The following is an 8,619-nucleotide window of genomic DNA, read 5'->3' as shown; positions in this document are numbered from 1 at the left end:
GGAGGTCAGTCTATGATCAAAACAATTACAATGTGATAGAAGGTAAACACAGAGGAACAGAGATCCAGGGGGTGAGAAGGTCAGGTAGATTACAGGATAAAATAGACTGTCTTAAATGGAGGGAAGAGTTAATGGAATATAAGGTAACATAATGGTGGGGTTGGGGTGGGGGGTTAGTTGGGTGTTGGGGAAGGCAATACACGAAGGGGGAGGAGGTGGAAGAACAAGATAGATAGGGGAACACTGAGACAGGTTTGCATGGCCTAAGTGGGACAGAGGTAAATAGTGATGCATGCTCAACCTTGGAACAACAGGGCTCTGTGATACGGGGATCTAGGCATAGTTTGAAAAGGGGAAATAATACCAAGGTGCATGACTGTCTTATGATTATTGGTTTCCCTTGCCTACTATTATAATATAGACACTTGAGTGGGATAGAAAGGAATGTTGGGAAACATGATTACAGAACACTTGCAAGCCCGTCTTCAGCCTAACTAATTGGAATACCTAAAAGAGATCTTAGAACTTGCCTAGTGAAATAGACCTCTTGCAGAGCCTTTCAGAGTATAGGACCTTAGGTGGAATCCTGAGTCCCATCCAGAACCTTATGAGATGAGACATTCCCACTAGAAAGGACAAGCAGACTAGCCTGGAACAGCTAGAGCAACAGAAGATGCATCTTCAAAGAAAGATCATCAGGAAAAAGCCAAAACAAAAATGTCAGCATGACAGGCTACTACAAGAATAAACAAACTGTTCGCCAGGAAGCCATCAAAACAAGCAATCAAGGATCTTCAGGACAAACTCCACTCTAAGACTGAAACTCAAAGGGAACACACAAACAAGCATCTAAGCTTTCTGGTGACCACATTGGTTTACTGATGAGTGGAAGAAGATGCAAAGCAGCAATGAAGAAATGGGCTGAGTTCAACCACAGACAATTGACTCCCGTTGACCTGGAAATGAGAGAGAAAAGAGGAAGGGCTGGTTGGTCCAACGTGTGGTGAGACCTAGGGACACCTGAGCCCATGGACAAGGACATAGCCACAGAGGGCTAGAGCTGAGAGTGAAGCATCCACCTGATATGAAGTGAGGGGAGATACACAAGAACACTCAAACTTGCAGACAATACCCATTTGACCTAGCCTTGATGGTTTGATAATCAGCACTCGACTAGAAGAAGATTTTAAAAAAAAATTCTTTTTTTTGATAAAGGAAATAAGGGTAAATAGCTACAATTTGATAAACCTGACCTGTACTCATGGAAGTAGTAACTCTAAATACCAACAGAGAGGGAAGGAATCTTCATATCCCCTCTGTACACAGGGTAGATAGGGATGGGCAACTTAGACATTGGCTACCTAAAATGAGGGGGTGATAGAGGCACAAAATGACTGGCTTACAAAGTTTCAAGAGGGAATTTAGTTTAAGAGTGTACAGGGGAAGATAGAGTCCCCACTGAATAGTTTTCATCTTGTCTAGATGGATCCGGTGAAAAGAGATGGGGATAAGATTCGTATGATTCGATAGTGAATAATTGTTATCATCACAAATTGCTACTGTCATAATTGTAAAGGTAGAAGTTTTGTAACAAAAACAGAGGAATGGTTAATCTTAAGTCCAGAAACAGAGGACCCTAGGACCACTAAGGGAGAAGAGAACAAGCAGAATGAGGGACCTTATCCAGAGAAGCAGCAATACCAGAGATGGGTTCATAGAGAGGGGGAGCAGCTGAGGACTCTAGATTCATGGGAAGAGAGGGAGTAAGAGCTGGTGGCCAGGAGGCTGACTTTCAGAATATGCCCTTTGGGAGTGTAAATTATTATACATGCCTGAGTGTTGTTGTTGTTGTTTTAAAGAACTAAAGTGAGTACAGAGAAATACTGTTAACTGATGGTACATGGAGGGGATTATAATCAATGTAATGAAACAAGGTGTATGATTTGTTGAATGTAAAACTGATGATCTGCTCTATGGACTTTCACTCAATCCACATTAAAAACCTTAAAAAAATGAATAGGAGAAGTATATGATCTGAAGTGTTCGGTTAATTGCATCCATAAAGAATTGCCTCCTTTACCATGAGACCAGAAGAGCTGAATGGTGGCTGACTGCCATTATTGAACATATACCAAAGATTCTATAAAAGAATACTGATCAAAAAGGGGAAGAACAAGAATGTTCCTTAGAAGCAAGGATGGCAAGACTTTGTCTTTTATTCTTTGGACATGTTATCAGGAGGGATCAGTTCCTGGAGAAATACATCATGCTTAAATCTACTGGATCACCTTCCTTTGGAAGAGACACTGATATAGATCTGACTCTGTCTTTGCACATTTCATAATACCAAAATGGATATCAGAAGAGACTGTGAAACTTGCTCTTGAACTTAGAATAGCTAAAGTGAATAGAAGAAATGAAAAAGTAAAAGAAATAGAGAGAAGATTCCTAAGGGCGGCTCAAGAAGACAAAGTAAAGTATTATAATGAAATGTGCCTGGAATTGAAGTTAGAAAAAGAAAACATCCTCGACATTTCTCAAGCTGAAAAAACTGAAGAAAAACTAAAGTTCTGAGTTGCAGTATTAAAAAATAACATTACCACCACAGCAAAGGGCATTCATATATTGTTTTATTTTTAACTCATACCAGAATACTGTGATGCTGATTAGTTATCGAGAGTTTCAAAATCTGAGAAATCCATTCGAGCCAGGGATCCATATGGGAGTTTGGTACACAGAGAATTTGCTTGTTTATTCTTCTTGACACAATTCCAAGAGTGTTGAATGTCAGCAATCATAGACAACTTTGTTGTCTATTTGTTTTAATAAGAAAAGCACTTCACACAATATCAATAAATTCTGTGTTGTTGTTGTTGTTAAGTGCTGTAGAGTCGGTTTTGACCCATAGTGACCCTGAATAGGGTTTCCGAGGCTCTAAATCTTTATGGGAGCAGATCACCTCATCTTTCTCCCGCGGAGCAGCTGGTAGTTTCAAACTGTTGACCTTCCGGTTCGCAGCCCGATTCATAACCACTACACTACCAGAGCTCCTTAATAAATTCTGTAGTGTTTTTTCTTTTGTTTTTTTTTTTCAAATTAAAAAAAAAGGGGGGGAGAGAGCAAGAGCAGAATTTCAAAATTTCCTGGACTCAGGCTTTCTGGAGCAATGGGCTCTGGATGAACCCCTGAAATTATTGCCCTGAGATCATCTTTAAAATTTAAACCAAAATATCCCCTGAAGTCTTCTTACAATGAAATAATAGTTTTGTTTAAAAAAAGATCTGTCTTGAACATTATACTCTTTTAGGAATGATCTACATGGGGTTCAAGTGACAATAGTAACTTGAAAGATTAGATAGGAACCTAAGAAGGTAGTGAGTTTATTTAATGGGGGAAGAACAACTCAAAAAAAGAGGGTAAGAATGGTTGTACAACTCACAGAATATAATCGATGTCACAGAATTGTTGTTAGTTTCTTTGAGTCAGTTTCAACTCATAGGTGACCTATTCACAACAAAAGTAACACTGGCCGGTTCATGCCATCCTCACAACTATTGCTACATTTAAGTCCATTGTTTTTGCCACTGTGTCAACCTATCTTATTGGAGGTCTTTATCTTTTTCACTGAACCTCCACTTTACCAAGCATGATATCCTTCTCCAGGCATTGATCCCTTCTAATAACATGTGTGAAGTATGGGAGATGAAGTCTTGCTATTCTAGCTTCTAAGGAGCACTCTGGTTGCACTTCTTTCAAGAGAAAATGGTTTGCTCTTCTGGTTTGTCCCATGGTACTTTTCATACTCTTCTCAAACACCATAACTCAAATGTATCGATTCTTCTACAGTCTTCCTTATTCATTGTCCAAACTTTCACATATATATGAAGCTATTGAAAATACAATCGCTTGGGTCAGGCACACCTTAGTCCTCAAACTGATCTCTTTGCTTTTGAACACTTTAAAGAGGTCTTTTGCAGCAGATTTGCCTAAGGCAATATGTCATTTGATATCTTAACTACTGCTTCCATGAGTGTTGCGTATATAGAACTAGTAATTAAATCAAGAATGTATATACAGAACTGGTTTGATGGGTTTGTTTTGCTGTGTATATTTTCAACAACAACAAAATATAATTCAAAAAAGAATATTAATGCAAGTAATTTACAGTGATATAAGTAGAATCTAAAAGGAGTGGTTACGAATTGGGCTGTGAACCGCAAGGTCAGCAGTTCGAAACTACCAGCTGTTCCACAGGAGAAAGATGAGGCTTTCTGCTCCTGTAAAGATTTACAGCCTCGGAAACCTTGTACAGGGTCGCTATGAGTCAGAACCGACTCCACGGCACATAACAACAACAACAAACAAGTAGAATCTAAAATCTAATTATCATTTAAAAATTATAATTCTAGATAAAAAAGTGATAGAAAGTGAATGGAAATGTTATTTGTACAGGACCATCATATCACTTAGTTTCGCCATTGCTGTGGTTAGGGGTGTCGAGCTGGTTTCATCACATAGCAACCCTGTGTAGGGTTTCCAAAGAGCAACTGGTAGGTTTGAACCACTGAGCGTGCGGTTACCAGTCCAGTATTTATCTAATAGTGTCCCACCAGAACTCCACACTTAAGAGACTCCATTTCAGCAGAAGACTTACCTTCTGTATTTTGAAGGTTGAACAGGTCTGATTGAACTTGTTTGCCACCAGGATGTATTCTGCATGAGAAGGCTTTAGTTCCACCACACAGGAAGACTGCTGCTTCATATCACTCCAGTTCATAGGGACCTCAACTGCAAAACAGACATGTGAGGATTCCTTCAAATCTGGAAGGCTCAGCTACATACTTCACATTTCTGGTATGCTTTGAAAAAGTGAGTATCATTTGTGTTCTTGCTTTGGTAGTGGCAGCAGTATGCTGTCGAGTTGGTTCTAACTCATAGTAACCCTGGATAAGGTTTTCCAAGGCTATAAATCTCTAAGAAAGCAGAAAGCCTCATCTTTCTCTTGTGGCGCAGCTGGTAGATTTGAACTGCTGACCTTTCGGCTAGTAGCCCATAACCCACACTATGCCAACAGGGATTCTTGTGTTCTTGAGTTACAATGTCCTAATTCTATTTGTTGAAGAAGTTCCTTACCTTTCTAGGAGAACGTTTTCCAAATTACAGACAACAGACAAATCATGGCAGAGCCAAAAATAATGTTTGCTTAAAAAAACCAGGCCCACAGATCTAGTGAATCAGAATCTCTGGAGAAAGAAGCCTAAATTTCTGCATCCTAACAAGTTTTGATCATACTAAGATTTGAGAACGGCTGCATATTCTGTTTGTTCTCTAATTATCATAACTTAATCATATAACAAATTATTTCCCTACAATGTTTTAAATAGTCGTTATTGTGCAAGGTTGGAATTTCAAACCCACCAGCTGCTCTTTGGAAACCCCATACAGAGTGGTTATGAGTCAGAACCAGAACCGACTCTTGGTACCGGAACACCCGTACAGGGTGGCTTACTCATAGCACTGAACAACAATTGTTCTCTTTAAGGAACCTTGGCAGCGCTGGGAGTTACACATTGTGCTGCTAATCACAAGGTCAGTTAAAGCCAGCAGCCTCTCCGTGGGAGAAGGATGAGGCTGTCTGCTCCCATAAAGGTTTACAACGCAAATGGGCAGCTATACTCTTTCCTATGGGGGTCACTAGGAGTAGGAATTGACTTGAAGGCAGTAGGTTTTTGGGTTTTATTGTTCTTCGTACAATTCCATGAATTTCTGCCAAAACTCGCGGCTACAATCTATTTGTTCATTGTTCTTCATAGTGTCCTTAAGAGTTGGGTGCCTGAGAGGTTATGGTAGCAGCTCCGTTCCCTCTTCTGATAAGCAGGATATTAGATTGTTATTTCCCAGGACTGCTCAGCATCTGAACAATTAATTCTTACTGAGGTCACAAGAGTTTAATAGAGTATACCAAAACCCAATTTACTAGTTTTCAATGGATTTCAAAGGCAAGAATGGCTGCTTAGACAAGACAGGTATCCCTGTCTTGTGGAGGATTTCCACTCAGAGAATCATGTATGTGTCACGGAGCCTTATGCTTAGGGTACAGGTGATTTCCTGGGTCATCAGTCAGAGAGTGTCCTCTTGAGTTTCTAATCCTTCCCTTTTTCTTCTAGAAGACAATGGGTAAACTATTCTTTTAAGGCCACCGCCTTTCTTGCTCCTAACTGAAATAGTTATTACCTCTCCAGCAGAATTGACTCTGGAAAGCTTGTAAACCAGAGAGATGGGGACAAATTTAAGACTTGGCTATCATTACCATAAAAACGGTCATCCTTAGGCTCTTGGGTATCAAACAACCATAATACAAGTTCCTTAAGCTCAGAGACCAAGTTTCAAAATTTATTCTCCTAGGCTTACTTGAATTTCATCTACTTGAGTAAAATTTTGATGTAGTACAAAAAAGTCAAAAAGTGGATGTAAAGTAATGGGCAACGGGCATGGAAATTTAACTCACCTTCTGATTTTGTAAGACGCTGAATAGATAAACTGCGTCCTCTTGCATCGGTAGCTGTGCATGCCTGAAGATCCACTGTGCAGTTCTGATCATGAATTTTGACTTGAACTGTCTTTTGTTTTGCTCTCTTTGCATTTTCCAGTTGCATATTGCTTATTTTGTCAAAAGAATAAAAAGTGTTGTTTTCACTATATTGCCATTCTATATATTCACTGATACAATCAGCCTGAGATGCCTGTTCTTTGGTCACTCTAACCCTCTTGATCATTTCCTCAATAGCACTTGTAGCTTTCACAACATCTCTGCTAATTCCCTTAACTTCAATGAATGACTTCCGAGTATCCAGGGCAATGGTAATATTTAAATTCTTCTGCAGCTTATTCAATTCCTGATATTCCTTTTCATCAAAGTTTTTGATATTCTCATCTTCATTGTTGTAAGTAAACTGTTCCTTTTTAATCAGATCCTGTAGCCAAGTGATAGTGTTTCCCACATTTCTTTCATTTTCACCACACACCAGAAAAGTTGCTGATACAGTTTTTTTTTCCAAAACCAAAGGAGTCTGTTTTTTTGGAGGCTGCTGTGAGAGACCCAAAAATGCTAAAAAAAAAAAAAAAAAAAATAGAGGAAAAGTAGGCATTTTACATGTAACACCAATATTACTAACATGGGTTTCATAGAAATGAACAACTCACATGCAATTTTAGACATTATCGATGGGCTAGCAGAAGACTGAGACCCTTCTCTTTTTTTCATGTTGGTATAAAACACATCCAATACTTGAGGTAGAAAGATAACAACTTTAACTTTCTTCACAGAGTGAACTGATCCTTTCTGGACAAAGTCTTCAATGGCATCTATCATGGCTTTAGCAACCTTATCTGGGTCTTGATTGGCACGTCCTAGGGAAAAAAAAAGAAATGACCCAAAGCAAAACCAGAAAAAAAAAAAAAAAAAAAACCTAGCTGGAAAAAGCTAAGGAGTAAATGAGGGATTCCAACTCTCACAGAATAAATGTCCATTACCCAACTCTTTCATCATTGTCAGATTTTCTAGCAATACCTCAAAAACACTTTTTGATGTAATAGGGAGTTTTGGGTAACAGTCCAGGAATGAACAAGGAGCCCTGAAACCCAATTGTCTGGTGTTTAACATTCATATCTGTTCCACTTAACTGGTTCCAGGTCCTCCTTCCTAGTACAGAGTACAAGCAGTATTTCTTCTTAGTTCACTTGTTATTTTTAAGCACCATTGAGTTGGTTTCAACTCAGAGCAGCCCTCTCTAGGGTTTCTGAGGAGCCACTGGTTGGGTTTGAACCACCAACCAGTGCTTATCCTACAGTGCCACACTAGTCTACTAAAAAACAAAAAAAATAAAACATAAAAATCAGAAGGTATTAATGTATGTTGTAACAGCATTCTCTTTAAAAAGATAAACAATGTATTTTGTCTCAGTTATCATTTGATTTTATGCATGTATCCTTATTCTTAGGGGCCCTGATTTAAACTAAGTTAATTTTGAAGGCTTATTAACAACTTGAAATAAGTAGATAACACAACCTTGGTTGCCAGAAAGAAAGAGGACTTGAAATCCTTGGTAATGAAGATTTAATCATTATAGCCTTCAGTATGGACTACAGCTCAATGTAAAGGAAAAAAATCCTCACAATTGGACCAATAAACAACATCATGATAAACAGGAAGAAGACTGAAGTTGTCAAGGATTTCATTTTACTTGGATCCACAATCAATGCTCATAGAAGCAGAAGTCAATAAATCAAACAACATACTACATTGGGAAAATCTGCTACAAAAGACCTCTTTAAAGCATTAAAGAGCTATGTTGTCACTTTGAGTACTAAAGTGTACTTGACCCAACTCATAAAACTTTCAATCATCTCATATGCATGTGAAAGCTGGACAATGAGTAAGTAAGAGTAGACAAGAGTTAATGCATTTGAATTATGGCTTTATCAAAGAACATTAACAGTTTCATTGCTTGCCAGAAGAACAAATAAATCTGCCTTGGAAGAAGTACAGTTGGAATGCTACTTGGAAGCAAGGAAAGCAAGACTTTGTCTCACTTACTTTGGGCATATTAAGAGGGACCC

General features: G+C 38.7%; 1 protein-coding gene across 1 annotated transcript in view; it reads right to left on the bottom strand.

Moving 5' to 3' along the window:
- Positions 1-8,619, bottom strand: part of PARP14 (poly (ADP-ribose) polymerase family, member 14) — an 84,693-nt gene that overhangs the window by 5,451 nt on the left and 70,623 nt on the right. Inside the window, exons 13-15 of the mRNA XM_006869424.1 lie at positions 7,204-7,410; positions 6,509-7,108; positions 4,655-4,788 (exon numbers count right to left, since the gene is read on the bottom strand). Coding sequence (XP_006869486.1) covers positions 4,655-4,788; positions 6,509-7,108; positions 7,204-7,410 — 941 coding nt within the window. The remainder of the gene's footprint in view (positions 1-4,654; positions 4,789-6,508; positions 7,109-7,203; positions 7,411-8,619) is intronic.

The sequence above is a fragment of the Chrysochloris asiatica genome, unplaced genomic scaffold (assembly GCF_000296735.1).
Source record: "Chrysochloris asiatica unplaced genomic scaffold, ChrAsi1.0 scaffold00130, whole genome shotgun sequence".
In the NCBI taxonomy this organism is placed as follows: domain Eukaryota; kingdom Metazoa; phylum Chordata; class Mammalia; order Afrosoricida; family Chrysochloridae; genus Chrysochloris; species Chrysochloris asiatica.
The sequence above is the reverse complement of the archived record's forward strand: the minus strand, read 5'-3'. Positions and strand labels throughout refer to the sequence as shown.